Source organism: Vombatus ursinus, unplaced genomic scaffold, assembly GCF_900497805.2.
Source record: "Vombatus ursinus unplaced genomic scaffold, bare-nosed wombat genome assembly UNPS02014832.1, whole genome shotgun sequence".
NCBI classification, from domain to species: Eukaryota; Metazoa; Chordata; class Mammalia; order Diprotodontia; family Vombatidae; genus Vombatus; species Vombatus ursinus.
The window spans coordinates 77422676-77438449 of record NW_020954610.1 but is presented as its reverse complement, the minus strand read 5'-3'; the positions used below and the strand labels follow the sequence as shown (position 1 = coordinate 77438449).

The 15774-nt window shown below is 41.1% G+C and overlaps 1 protein-coding gene across 1 annotated transcript in view; it reads left to right on the top strand.

The window, feature by feature from the left end:
* LOC114025576 (TBC1 domain family member 2A-like) overlaps nucleotides 1–10708 on the top strand; it is a 64118-nt gene extending 53410 nt beyond the window's left edge. The window contains exons 10-13 of the mRNA XM_027839059.1: nucleotides 1158–1278; nucleotides 4409–4594; nucleotides 6298–6419; nucleotides 10138–10708. Of these exons, the coding sequence (XP_027694860.1) occupies nucleotides 1158–1278; nucleotides 4409–4594; nucleotides 6298–6419; nucleotides 10138–10339 (631 nt within the window). The 3' untranslated portion in view covers nucleotides 10340–10708. The remainder of the gene's footprint in view (nucleotides 1–1157; nucleotides 1279–4408; nucleotides 4595–6297; nucleotides 6420–10137) is intronic.
* The last annotated feature ends 5066 nt before the right edge of the window (nucleotides 10709–15774 follow it).

Below are 15774 nucleotides of genomic sequence, written 5' to 3'. Positions count from 1 at the left end.
GACTTTGGTTATATATTTCTGGCCTCCAAAACAGTTACCACAAACCTATAGTGCACAAATACTAAACAATGAGTAAAGTGTCCCTATCATTTTCCAAGTAACCCCTGGTCAGAGACCAGCTTAAGAGTGTTAACCCTATATAGAAATCTATCCTGCCCAACAGGAAAATTGAAGGGGAAGGGGATAAGAGAAGGGGGAGAGAGATGGAAAGGAGGACAGATTAGGAGAAGGGGTATTCAGAATGCATGACATCTTGGAGTGGGGGGAGGAACAAGATGGGGACAAAATTTTGAAATCAAAATCTTGTGGAAGTGAATGTTGAAAACTAAAAATAAATTATTTTTAAAAAAAGAAATGGAGACTGAGAGAGATTAAGTGATTTGCCTTGCTTAGAGAAATGGAAAGTATCTAAGGTAGGATTTGATCCCAGGCAGTCCATGTTTCCTCTTACTGAAGTTTTCCTAAATCTTGTGGGAGATGATGTGAATACAAAAATCTTGGAAAGTGCTTATGTGGGTCTATTTGGCAAACAGATAATGTAGACATAGAAACATGAATCAGAGATGATCTGGTGTAACACAAAAGCACTGATCATGGAGCTGGAAGACCAGAGATCTAGGCCTTTCTCCACCATTTACTAGCAATGTGACCTTGAGAAGACTACCTCACCTAAATAAATTTCAGTTCTTTCCTTTTCATTACCCAACTCCAGTGGAATCATGGGGGAAAAAATGCTTTGTAAACTCTAAAGAAATATGGGACAGCTAAGTGGTATAGTAGAGTGTAGGCTTCAGTCAGGAAGACCTGAATTTAAGTCCCGCCTCAAATACTGCCCATCTGATTGACCCTGGCAAGTCAATTATCCTCTCGTCCCTCAGTTTCATCATCAATAAAACAAGGATAGTAATAATAATTCATAGGGCTATTTTGAAGGTCAAATGAATTAACATGTGTAAAGCAACTTGAAAACATTAAAGCACTATATAAGTTTTTTTTAAAAAGAGTGTTAACCCTAACAATGCTGCATAACCAGGGCATAACTAACATTTTCTCCTTTTTTTGCCCAAAGGAAAGTGACCTCTTTTGCTCCAGATTGTATCCTGGGGACCACTGCTTTTATTTTTAACATACAGTATCTGTGTTTTGTCATGATATAGATTGGCAGCCATTGCCCTGTTGATTCTAGAAGAGGAAGAAAGCGCTTTCTGGTGCCTAGTTTGTATTGTTGAGACCATAATGCCTGCGGAATACTACAGTAAAACGTTAATAGCATCTCAGGTGAGTAAGGAGGTCTTAATGATGCATATTCAACTGAAACTGAACAGGTAAATTGTTCTACCTTTCTTGTTTGGGACCACAGAGTATTGGACACGGCAGGCCCTTTAGTCCTCTGCAGTATCCTTGGCTTTGGAAATTGTGTCCTCAGGCATCTGCCTCCAGTAGGAATCTATATCATTTGCCCCAGAGACTTCCCAAAACCCTCCCCAGGTCTCTCAGACAAAAGGTAGTGGTTATTAGGACTTGCTAGAAAAGATATGGGGCGCTAGGTGATGCCATAGTGCACAGAGCTCTGGGCTGGAGTCTAGAAGGTTCATCTTTCTGAGTTTAAATCTGGCCTCAGACACTCATTGCTGGGCAAGTCACTTAACCCTGTTTGCCTCAGTTTCCTCATCTGTAAAATGAGCTGGAGAAGGAAATGGCAAACCTCTCCAGTGTCTTTACCAAGAAAACCCCAAATGGGGTCACAAAGAGTCAGACACAGATGAAAATGACTGAACAACAACTGAAAAGATATGAAACATTTGGGGAAAAGGGGAGGATTGACATATATATACAAAAAGCATCACCAATTCAAAGTCAAATTGAAGTAATATTTTAAAGAGTAATCCCACTAAAAATCATTTACTGTAAGCAACTGAAATAGACCTCCTCTGTAGGAGAAGACAGATTGATCCAGAAAATCCAACTGCCATCTCTTACTGCTCACTAACCAAGAGACTTCTGGTTAGAAGTTAGAAAATGGTAAGGAAAAGAATGGCTGAGCTCCATCAGTAAAGAGACATAGGACACTTGGTGCTGTTGCCCCCCCTTTTTTCACTCGAGAGATGTGAATTTCCCTGCATTTCTAGAGAATGGGGTGAGGTAGAGAGAAGGATCCATAAATACCTGCCTCAGCTAGAAGGAAAACAAACTTGATTTTTACCTACAGGCTTTGATTTTATGATAGAAATTTCCTAAATCTCAGAAGTCAGTTATCCAACACATCACCCAGTACTCTCAAAAATTGGTTTAAAAAAAAAAGATCCAAAAGATCTCTGACACCATAGAAAGGACCATTGACTAACTTTTCAAAAGATTTTAGTCTATTAAATTATTTTCTTTGATCCTGATAACTACTGATACAGTAGTTAGCATAGATATTACATTCCCCATTTTACAGATGAAGAAACTGAGGGTTGAAAAGCTTACGTGATTGCTCCAAGGTTATGCAGATAGAAGCAAGTGGTCAATGCAGTCCTGAAACCCCATCTTCTGACCCAAGAACAGTGCTCCTTCTACTGCTGTCTTGTCTTGTGGTTCTCTCTCACCTCTTTCTCTGTGTATCTCTCCATACCTCTCACTCATTCCCCCTCACCTTCTTTTATCTGATACCCTTTCATTTTCCTTCTCTGTAATTCAAACCACTCATAAATTTAAAGTTTTATATTTTTCTCCCAAAAAAATGTGTTGACTTTTATTTTTGTGTTATGTATAATTGATTTTTTTCTCCTATGGGCCATTCGCCCTCAGTGGAAAAAGATATAGAGACTTCAGTTTTCAACCTATCTATTCCTTTGCCATCTGCCTATTTCATAGGTTAGTATGAGCATTAAAAAATTACTGCTTGAACTCCACAAGTGAATGGCCTGAAAAGCCATATGAAAATGCAAAATTCACCTAAACTACTAAATTCCCATAGATCAGGTATTCTGTTTTGTTTATCTTCCTGATCACACTGGACCTAGCTCATCCCCGAGCATTTCTGTGGGAGTTCAATGAATGTTTATTGGATGAATATACTGTGCACCAATCTGTAAATAAATGAGCATCAATAGTCCCTCACAAAAAGAAATAACAGACAGAATACAGAAGTGCTAAATGTTACATGGCTCATCTAATATAATAAAAACTGTTCTGTTCTGTTCCAGTTTTTTGTTAGTGACTTGTACAGAAACACAGGTGGCATGCTTATTAGATCTGGAAATGTCCTGAAGCTGCAAGAGGTTCCTAATGCATTGGATGATTCCATAGAGATCCAAAGAGATCTCACTGGCCCTGGAACTAGCAGCTGAATATGTAACATGAAATTTAATAGGAGTAAATGTGGAGTCTCATCCTTGGGTTCACAAAATAACCATAGCTGAATAAGCTGGAGGACACATGATAGATCACAGTTGGGGGAAATAAAAGGAACATTGGGATTTTAATGGGCAAGCACTCTCCGTGTGCAACAACACATGGGCACATAGAAACTGTCTATAAAGGGGTCAGAGTGCAAGTGTAGAGGGGTTGTTATGTCAGGATACTTCTTTCTTCTTATTTCAAAAGGTTTTATTGAGGTGACTGCTCCCTCTAGAGGTGCATGGAGACATGCCTTGGTAGGGGATCCTTTTTTCAATGTGGAGGCCATGAAGTTCAGCATCTGGGAGCCAACCTTCTGTCCTCACTATATTTAACTAGTCTGGTCCTCGAGTGACAAATACATTCTCCATCATCAGACCTTGATTCAAATCATTTTCAGCCTGGCTAGGACCTTCTAGAACTTGTACCCTAGTCACATGGTCTTTAAGAGCCTCCATACTAAAGAGATGTCAGAGGAGGATATTAGCGAGAAAGAAGGACCTAGTAGTTATGAATGCTATGCATAGATTGTGAAATCTTAACACCACTAGGAGTCTTCAGGGATAACCCTACATATTCATTTGGCCTAGGCTACATGTCCTAATTGACAATCAATTAAAGCTGACCCTGACATCTTAACACTAAGTTGTTTGGTCTCTGACATCTGATATGTCCTACAGTACATACGGCCAACAGTTGGATTACCTCACCGTTTCAGCTAACCAAAAACCTTCCTGTTTTCAAAAGCTTCCCTTTAGAAAGCTAAATAACCAGACATATCTAAAAAAAATAATAAACTCACTGCTTTGGAAGTCCATTCATCCAGCAGGCACATTGCCTGTGCACAAAGGGAAGTTTCTGCTTTGGGTAGGTGTTATCACCTCTGAAGAGCCTGCCTGCTCTGAGATATTGTGATTCTTTGAAGAGCCTACTGTGAATTCTGAACACCATCAAAGGAACAATACAGCTAGCAGGGCCTTTCCTGGGTTATGAGAGACAAGTAACATAGCTTTTTGGTTCACTCCAGGTAGATCAAAGGGTTCTCCAAGATTTTTTATCAGAGAAGCTTCCTAGGTTGATGGCCCACTTGGAGCAGCACAAAATCGACCTGTCACTGATCACCTTCAACTGGTTCCTTGTGATTTTTGTGGACAGCCTTATCAGCGACATATTGCTCAGAGTCTGGGATGCCTTCCTGTATGAAGGAATTAAGGTAGGAGTTGCTCTCCCTTGCCAGCTCTGGCTTTAGGGGTTTCCTCAATCCAGTGAGCAATAATGACAGAATTATTTCATTCATTCCCTGGTCTAGTGCCTGCTCACTTCATCCTGTACTTGTTTTCCCTAGAAACTATTTCTAAGAAGTATTTTATGTGCCAACTGGTATGACTTATTTCATAAAGCAACTGAATTTTCCCTGTTCTGCATTCCACTGATATAGCAAGAAAGCCATTCCACTATTCCTAAAAGCCAGATATATTCAGTTTTCCCTGAATTGACCAGGTGAAAGAAAGTATGAAGATTAGGCAACTAGCATTCTTTCTTACCTGCAAGGGCCTGCAAGAGTACCTTTAAAATGATAGATGAAACAAGACAGTGTTCTTTTCCATGGGGTCAGTGCTCTGAATAGACTGAACAGGCAGCCATCTTCGTGTTATGAGGTGATGGATTCTCCATTGCCCTAGAATGCTATCATTTTCTGCTTGCTGTGGTTTTGCTCTGTTTCTAGCCTGCAGTTCCCACACCATTAAGTTACTTGTCTGAATTAGGCCCCGAAGGAGGGAACACTATCCACTGAGTTATCTAGTAGAAGAGAACAGGGAAGATCCTTGGAGAAAGTAGTATCCCTCTATCCTTTCATTAGCATATGTTAGTTTCTTAGTCTTGTTAATTGCCAACTTATTATAACATGGAGAGTCAATTCCCAAAGATGAGATAGACACAGGACAAGGAAAGGCAAGCATCACCTCAGTCTTGAGCTCTGAAAGGATGGAGCATGAGGTTCTGCCCAGATAATAGAAGCAGATGGAGTGACCCGAGGCTGTGCCTGTAGCCAGAGGGGACAGCAGGAGAGCATTGAACCAGGAAGATCTCACTGGCCAATGGGTGTCTAAGGAATGATCTGTGGGAGGCAGAAAGGGAGAGAAGAAAAATTTTAGCTCTCCTTTCTTCTCCCCCCCAAAATCCTGAGCTCACCTGCTCAAAGTAAATGGGGTTTTGACCCTTAGTGTCATATTTTCCTGGCTGTGTCTTATAATAGTTAGAAAAGTAATAGCTCACGTTTGTATATATAATAGCTAGCATTTATATAGTGCTTTAAGGTTTTCAAAGCTCTTTACAAATATTATCTCATTTTATCCAGCATTTCAAATATAGATTTCCTAGTTACAAAATGTTTTCTTCACTTTCCACACCACCCTTGTAAATAGGTAGTACAAGAGTTATTTTACAGATGAGAAAACTGAGGCTCAGAAAGGTAAGTAATGGATGTCAGAGCCAGAACTTAAACCTGAGTCTTAAAAACGCGTCTAGTGCTTGTTTTCCCCACCAGACAGTGGTACTAAGGTTAACTGAAAGGACTAAAGAAGATGCATCAAAGGAAAGAGTTTATTTTTAAAGCTGACTTATGGCCTTTGATCTAGCTATTTTCAGCTCATCTCTTTGGCTTCCTTAACCCAAAGAAATGATATTGTGGGGACCTAGGCTGTTTGGAAGGGGAGATTTAAAGCCAAGGGAAGCCTTTAGAGATCTTCTTGTCACTCCACTCAGGCAGTTTCTTCTCCGTATCTATGTAGTGCCTATCTGTGGCCTAGTAGGTACAACTTGCTTACAAAGCCATACATAAGATTGTTCTATTAAGTATTTCCCTGTACTTGTATGTCACTGATATTTCCTAAGACACATTTGAACCCATTTCAGGTGATATTCCGATATGCCCTTGCCATATTTAAGTACAATGAAGAAGCAATACTAAGGATCCACGACACTCTTGAGATCTACCAGTATCTTCGATTCTTCACCAAAACAATATGCAATGGCCGGTAAGGACTTTAATGTTAATATTTAGATAAGTATTTGTCAGACACCTGCTCTGAGCCCAGCACTGTGCTGGGAGCTATGGGCAGCCCCAAATATATCCCTGCCCCTAAAGAGTTTCCTTTGTAGTTGGAAACACAAGAGTTTAAAAAAAAAAAACGTGAAACAAGAAATATAGGTGCTGAAAACACATGTGCTAAAATATCATGGTGTAGTTTATGAGTGCTGTAGTTTGGGGAAATTTGGAACCAGATTTTGGAGAGCCAAGAAAGTCAGAAGCTGAAGCTTAGCCTCAATTAATCTGCTTTGCTAAAGATAGTTTAGATTTTATGTCATAGGAAATTGGGAGCCATTATAGGCTCTTGAGCAGGCCAATGGCACGTGAAATGAAAGTGATATGCAATATTGATTGAAGGGATTAGAGACTACAGTCAATATCCAGGCCTTCCATAAACCATTCCAACCAATTAGTGTGTACCTTCCCTTTACATCAGTGATAAAATGGCCACGAGAACCTCTAAGACTAGATAAAGAATGGGTCTATATGCCCACAGTCAGACTCTGCCCACCAAAGACAACAACCATTTTTTTTAAATTAAGGACCCTAAGAATGGCTGGCTAAGTGACTCCTTCCTGTCCAAAAACGTTGTGTTCAAACAACTTTATAACCTCCCTCATGTTGCCCCAAGGCCCAGAAAGAGCCTGTGAGGTATGAGCCTTCAGAGTTCATAAAAGCAGGCCACTGGGCAAATGAGATTTGAAAGGAAGTCTTTTAGACACACTGATGTATTGTTGTAAGCAGATCTGTGAATTGGTCCAACCATTCTGGAAAAAAATTGGGAATTATGTTTTAAAAATGACTAAAATGTCCATACACTATGACACAGGAATCCCACTGCTAATCACATACCTCAAGACAGCCAAAATAGAAAGGTCCAATACATGCCAAAATATTTATAACAGCATTCTTTGCATTAGCAAAGTACTGGAAACAAAGTCGATGCCCATCATTTGGAGAACGGCTACAAAAATTTTGGTACATGAATGTGATGGGATATGACTGCAACCTAAGAAGCTATAAATGTGAATGAAGAATACAGAGAGGCAAGCAAAGATTTGATGAATGAATGCAACGTAAAGTAAGCAGAACCAGAAAGGCAGTAAACTGAATGACCACAACAATGTTAACATAAAATTAACAAAAAAGTTAGAATTGAACACTGCGATTAATAATGACTAGGCCGGACCTCCAAGATGAGAAAGGAGAATACACACCTTTCTTTGCTGGAGTTGGGTTTAGGAGGAGTGTGGGGAGGCTGCTATAGCTATGGAACATTACATAGATGGTTGACCTTGATTGATGTATTTAGTTTTGCTGAACTGACTTTTTCCCCCTTTGTTTTAAAGGGTGACTGGGGGAAGGAGGGAGAAGAATATATTGGAAATAAAATGAAGGTGATGTTCTTTATACAGAGCATTCTGCCTGCATCTCTGTGCTCTTTGCATAGTCCTCTCCCCACCCCCATATCTGGACTCTCCTCCCTCCTCTCCCCAATCTGGCTCCTCCAGAAGCTCAGCTTAAGAGCTGTCTCCTATATGAGGCCATTTCTGATTTCCACCACACACACACACACACACACACACACACACACACACACACACACACACACACACACACACACACACACACACACACACACACACACCAATCTTTCAGTATCTACCCTCAAAAAAACTACTCCTGATTCTCCCCCTGGCAGCTGTTGGTGCATACCCTGAAAAATCTACTTTGTGTTTACCTTCTATCAGCATGGCATAGCAAATAGAATACTGGCCTCAAAGCCAGGAAAATCTGGCTTCACGCCCCACATACTGTGTGAGTCTGGGCAAATCCTGTAACCTCTCAGCACTATAGGCAATTGTGGACATGTAAATTGTAGCAGACATGCCAACCTGCACTGGGAAAAGACATTTCCTCACCTGGGAGTTTTCTGTCCCGGTGAAGTCACGGGTGCAGGCCTTATCCCCAGGCCTAGTAGCTCCTTATAGGGACAAACTATTTCTCCTGCTAGAATCTGAGCTGCTGGAGGTCACTGACTAGTTCACTTTTGTCTTCGTATATCCTGGACCTAACACAGTGCCTCTGTGTGCTGTGGTTGCTAAAAAAGCCGGTGCATAGCCTTGGACCACAGGTTCTGAACTGTAGTTACAGAATTTGTTCTTCAAGTGTTTCTGCAGCCCCAATCTCTCTCCTGACTTCTAGTGTTGCATCCCCTACCTCCAGTGTCCCATAGACCGGGGCTTCTTGAACTCTTTCCATTCCAACCCCTTCAGTGCTTCTTAAACTCACTGTGTCCAAAACTGAACTCATCATCTTTCCCCCAAAACTCTCCTTTCTTCTTAATGTCTCTGTAACTGTCAAGGACATTACATCCTAAGTATTATCCTCCACTCTTCACTCCCACCCCTACATCTAAACTGTTGCTAAGTCTTATCAGTTGTCCCTTTGTAACATCTCTCACACATGTCCCTCTTCTCTCGTCTGCCACCGTCACCACCCCAGTGAAGGTCCTCGTCACCTTGACGATTGCCATAGCCTGCTGCGTGGTCTTCCTTTCTTGACTCCCCCAACCCTCATCCAGTTCATCCTCTACCCAGCTACCAAAGTTATCTTCCTAAAGTACAGATCTGACCATGTCACCCTTCCCCACCTATTTAATAAACTGCAGAGGCTCCCTATTACCTCCACGATCAAATGTAAAATGCTCTGTTTGACTTTTAAACCCCTTCCAACCTTTCCAGTCTTCTTACACTTTACTTTCCTCATCTGCTGTGATCCAGTGAGCTCTTTGCTGATCCTTGAACAAGCCACTCTTATCTCCTGACTCTGGGAATCTTCACGGGCTGTGCCCCACACTTGGAGAGCTCTCTCCTCTTCTCTGCCTCCTGGATTCCATCAAGTCTCAGCAGAAATCCCACTGTCTGCAAGAAATCTTACCCAGTCCTCCTTAATGTTAGTGCTCTTCTTCTGAGACTATCCCAAATTTTTCCTGTATTTATCTTGTTTGTACATAGTTGTACCACCACCACTACCAACACTACCACCATCACCATCACTACCACTGCTGCCACCACCACTACCACCTGGAATGTGAGGTCCTCGAGGGCAGGGGCTGTTTTTGCCTTTCTTTGTATCCCCAGCACTTAGCACAATGCCTGATACATAGTAGTCACTTAATAAATGCTCATTGACCAACTGACTGGAGAAACTTTCCAGAAAGTTCTTTAATGTTCATTTCATGGCATGAAAGCTATAAGCTTGTTTAGACTAATGATCAGTCACAAAGCTCTGCTGAAAAAGACCCACTCCATTCCTTCTGTTTGTGCCAGGCTGGTCTGCCATTGCATTTTCCAGCTTTCTATGTTGACGCCCACCTTGTTAGGGGCTGTGCTTCAGGGAACATCTGTGTAGGGAGAAGTGTCCACACCTGAGTTCACACTACAACCCAAAACAATCTACATACAGTGAGAGTCTAACATGTCATGGTTGATGTTTAATGAAGGTGTTCATCCTGTCACGAGTTTTATTAATTTGTTAGCACAAGCTTAAGTGATTTCCTTTTGTTTACCATCACCATTCATATGAAAAATGTTCAGACCTTGTCCTGTCTTTTCAGATTGGCTAACTAATCAGTCTTACCCCTCCCTCTCTCTTCTCCACAGTAAACTGATGAATATTGCTTTCAATGACATGAACCCCTTTCCCATGAAGCAACTCAGAAATCGGCGGGCCATGCACAGGGAAAAGCTGGAGACTGAAATGCAGGAGCTGGAGCACATCAAAGCAGAATTCCTGAAAGAGAGGTCCTTGCAGGGAAGCAAGTCACTGGAAGGCTGTGTAAGTGAGGATGAGGAAGAGGCCTAGCTAGAGCTCCCTGATCCACTCATCTTCTGCCTTGGCGGTTTGGGGAATTGTCAGGTTGTTTGGGTTTTTGCCTTTTTCTTTCTCAAAGCTCTCTATGATTTTCTAACCAAAAATGCATCTAAAAAGGAGTAAATAGCACCAAAGGAGGGATGAGGATGAGACCTTTCAAATCCAGGGGGATTTCTGGAAAGATTATCTCCCATGTGGCCCAGCCCTGTGTTTGCTGCAGCCCTCTCTTTTCTGCCTCCCTCTTACCTCAGTTTCATCCTCCTCAGCCCCAGTGGAGCAGCTGCTACTACTCACAGGTTGTTGTTTGTCCTTCATTCTGGAAGAGGACCATGACATCAGGGAGATGATAGTATGAATTGCAAGTAAATTAGATTTAAGTGAAGGAGGGCTGTGCAAAGTCACCAGCCTCACTTTCTCCTCTGGAGCCATCTGAGTCCATTGGCCAGATGTGGATCAGGACTGGAGATGGCCCGGATGCAGTGGGAGACCTTGGCCTTTTTTTAGCTAATGCCTTTGCCAGGTCTCAGTGTGTCTGTGGCAACACCCATTCAGTGATTAAGGCTAGATTGGAGATTAGGCAATAAAAGAGAGGAGACAGCCAAGAATGACACTATGGGTACTAACTTGGGCATCCTAGAGGACCATGGTTTTTAAAGAGCTATAAATAAATGCTAGCTGTTATTATTGTACCTTGCAATTGTTATTGTTTTAAACTAGTAGACCTGCTTTCATCATCCAGTTAAGCATGTGTCCTGGCTTCATCTCCCTATGTTTACTCAATACCCAGAGTAGAGATACCAGGAAATACCACCTTACTGAAGCCCTGTCTTAACTGTACTCTTGTTCCATGCCCACTTCTGAGGACTTGAAAGTGATGTGGGCTTTGTGGGAGACAGTGTGTTCAATGACAGGTAAAGCATGTCTTCCCCCCTCCCCCCTTCAGCTACAAAGTTATTTTTAATGTGAAATGAAAGGATTTTATACATTTGTCCTTATGCAAAGCTAGTCAGGTAACCTGCTTGTTACATCTACTATGATATGTCTGTTTTGATTTTTGCAGTTTAAAAGCTTCAAGTGATGGTTAAACAATCCCTTGCCTTCTTAAAAACTGATTTCTCTTTGGAGAGGAGAAATACGAGCTGATTTGCAGTTACATGTTTAATAAAGAAGCCCACCTAATGCACACAGCTCACCAGAATGAAACTGGATGATAGATTTTATTTGAAAATATTGCTACTTCAGTTTTCCTTTTTCTCTGTCCAGGAAAGGTCACTGTGAAATTGTTGGCTGGGATATGTTTTCTGCTCCCTTCAAGTAATATCAAAATCATACTAATGATCTATGTTCAGAATATTGTGGCCCAAATCTCTCAATCTAGTCCATATTGCTCCTCTTAGCCAAGACATTGTTACAGTCCATTCTAGTCATGAAGCTAAGCCATTGACTATAGGAGCCAGAGTCTCCTTTGCTAAGTATTTTCTTAGGTTGGAAGGGAAATGGGGTGTGGTGAGGAGGGAGAGGGGATTAGCATCACATATCAGAACCAGGAAATAGTCAGTTGTCTATAGTTCTCCATCCAGACTGGCTTCTCACTCCTGGCTGTTCTATAACTTCACCCTCAGAGGCAGATGAATGCTTGAGTGTACCCCAAGCATCTTCTGTTGCTTGGGAGCTTTTAGGCACAGTTGAACTTTCCAGGAAATGATTCATTTGAAAAGCCCCTCCTGTCTAAGTATTCACTGACCTATTGCTCTCATTACACTTAAGAGCATTATAGGAATTGGGGTACCCTCTTCGGGAAGAGTCATACATGGCAGACACTGATCACACTGATTCAATCAGTAGAGACCCCCCCCCACACACACACACCCTTACCTTTGTGGGCAGCATACTACCAGTGGAAAAACTCCCAGGGGCAGGCATAAGACCTTGAGGAGATTGCTTCACCTCTGAGCCTCAGTTAAATGTTCTGTTCAGTCTGGTAAATGGGGTTAACAATGCTGCCCTGCCTACCTCACAGGGTTGTTGTGAGGAACAGATGAAATGACAGATGCACACCATAACTAGAGTGTTTGTGATGCAGCCGAGGGCCTGGCTAGTTAAGAATGGTTTGGCTGATATTTTGCCCTCCTAACCCATCCACCTAAAACAAAAATTAGAGAAACTTATCCTGACTTTCTTACCTCCCTAGGTAAGGTGGGCTTGTGTTCTCTAATTGTTGAACTGACTCTGCCTATAGATTCTCATAGAATCGCTGGTAAATTTGTCTCTGGAATTCCCAATGCACTTTGTAATCTTGAGCTGAAAAACTCAGTAACAGCACAAAGTACCCAGGATATGATGTAACCATTGGAAAGTCTCACAAAGAACTGGCAAGAGCCTCGTGAGGTGGCAGTGGAATTTTTTATTCCAGTAAATCACTTGAACATATAAATCGATGCATGTAGTCTAGAGACTTCTGATACTTATTTTCTGCAGAACAGACTTACAGAGAGACAGCAAGTGGGTCATGCATAGACCATTTGTTGCCAAAAAGTAGAATGCTTTCCCCAGAATTTGGAAGCAACTTCCAGTATTAAAAAATAAACTGTGCAATGTGACCTTCTACATACTATAAAATCATAGGCCCGAAAGGGTCTTTTAAAGGTTCTCTTGTTCTGTCCATAGGTAAGACTGCACAGAAATTATCTTAGATGGAGTATTTCTGAAAAATTAAAAAGATATTTTACTCTGGCTTAAAACAGTACTCATATAATAATGATTATTAATTTATCTGTCAATCACTTAAGTGTCTATGGAGCACTATAATACATTCTGGGGAGAATACAAATATAATGGAAATTTTTATGATAAAATACATCATATCTCCTGGTTAAATTTTAAGTGCATCCAGTCAGGGATTTTGTCCTATTTAATCTTTGTATCTTCACCAGCACCTGGAATAGTCCTCTTCACAGAGTAGAAATATAATAATTATTTGTTTAGGTTGAAGGTATAGCTCCTATCTTCCAAATGGAGCTCACGTTCTAGCTGAGGTATGTCATAGGCTCACAAACGTACACTAACCATATAATAGTTAATCAGCAAGTACAAATGTAGAAAAAAATATACATTTATTACTTCTTCAAAAAATCTGTAATTTTATCATTATGGGCACTCTCTTCATTAACATGGATTAACCCTTCCTTCCACGTTGAGTTGCTAATATCAAGAAAAGCCCTCGGCCAGCCTTTTGGGGATGTATCTCTGCACTTAGTGAGCCTTGGCCTAGGACATTAATCCATCACCAGCTCCATTCGGATTCAAGGATTTTCTAGCTTTGTAGGAGCTGCCAAGCTATGTGGAGGATACCTTTTTCTTTGACTCTATTTTTGTATTTAGCAGACTTAAAGAAAACCATTCACGTGTTCGATGTTTTAAAAACTGATTTGTGTATAGCTCTTTACACCAAATGTTTACATTACACATTAGAGTTTAAAAGTGGGGAGTTACAGTATTTATATCACAAAATAAATAAAGCATAGCAATTGTTTTCATGATCCCTTGTGTTTATATTCACCACAAACAATGATAAAGTACCTTGTAAAATAAAATGGAACATATTTTGTGACAATTCTACTATTAAAAATAACTCTTCAATTTATTTTATTTTGCATGTGAGGTAAACTGTTCTTTTTTATACTGCTGTGTCTCCTGGAAATTCTGCCTAGTGGTGTTATATGGCCGTGCCCATCCTGCCTTTTGGAGATCTCAGCAGTAATGATGCAAAGGGGAACAATCGCTCTTCAGCCATACTTTTGGAAAATGTAGCTGTGAGATTAACTCTTGTGCTTGGATGTATCCATCTCAAGGCATCATATTTGAAGGGTTGCTCAACAAGTACTGGATGGACGAGGTTTTCTCTCTGCCCAGCTAGAGGCTGAACATCAGTCTCCAAGATGGTTGTAGGGCAAGTTTCTGTCAATCAGCGCTGCCCTCCAGTAAAACTTGGACGTGCTGGAGTCACAAGCATAGGGAAACACAGGAGTCAGTTCCTGTCACAACCAAGGAGCAGGCTGAGCACTAGGACCTCTGGTGGGTTGCTTGTAGTTTTTAGCTACAAGTGTTCTAATTCCTCATAATTTGATTGGTGGTTTTAATATTTTTCCATTGGTGATCTGTCCTATTCCAGGGTTCACACAATGCTTGTCGTTTACTACATCATACTGCACAAGTGCTTAGCTTATTGAAAAACGACTTAGTCAAAACTACTCAGTCACAAAATGGAGTTAATTATCCTAACTACACCTCCTCATCTTTAAAAGATTCCTTCCCCAATTCTCATTGTTGTGGGGTAGCTGGAAAAAAGAAGTGATTGTTTGAAATTCTTCAAGGAGGTATTTAGGGATATCACAGAGTAGGACCCGTATCTGCTATGAGAGATTGTTGGAGGCCACCTGTGTGCTGAGTGGCCCAGAGCAGAGATGAGGAAGTAGAATTTAATCAAATGAGATAGTATTTGTAAAGTACTTAGCATGGTACCTGGCACATGTTAAGTTCTATATAAATACTTCTTTAAAAAAGAAAAAAGGTGCAATGAATGTTTTAGCAGAAGATCAAAAAGCAGGAAACAGGAGGACCCCCACCACCACCACAGTCTTCTCTCCACTCACATAGCCACCAACCCAGTTCAGACCCTCATGTAACTTCCTGGACAATTTGCAGTCATGTTCTATTTGGGGACCCTACTTCCACCCTCGCCACTCCAAGCCGTCCTCCACACAGCTGCCAAGTGATGTTGTAAAGCACAGTTCAGACTTGTCACTCCACTGCTCAGGAAGCTCAAAGGGCCCCCTCTTGCCTCTTGAATAAAACCTTAAGTCCTCTGTTTGGCTTTTAAAATTTTTCTCTTTTTCAATGAATTTAATGAACAATAAACATGAATGTATCAATATATAAACAAAAAGAATTATATGTGAAATAGTTTTTTTCAAGTATATATCAAATATATTGTGGTTGTGGTTTGTCCTTCCTTCTCAAAGAGGACCATGGCATCAGGAAAATGATGCCATGACTTGCAAGTGAATTGGATTTAAGTGAGGCAGGGCTGTGCAAAGTCACCAGCCTCATGTTCTCCTCTGGAGCCATCTGAGTCCAGTGGCCAGATGTGGATCAGGACAACTGGAGATGGCCCAGGATGCAGTGGGAGACCTTGGCCTTTTTAAGCTAAGTTCTTTCTGAATTCTCACTTTGATTGAGGCAACACCCATTCAGTGATTAGGACTATTTAAGAAGTGAGCCAAGAAATGACCCCATTAATCAAAAAAAAAAAAAAATCAAACTGGGAAGGGAAGACCCTCAGGGTTTCTGGCCAAAAGAGAAACAATTACTATTTACATTCACTCTGAGCCATCTGGCCCAATTAGTAACCATTAATTGGTGCTTGG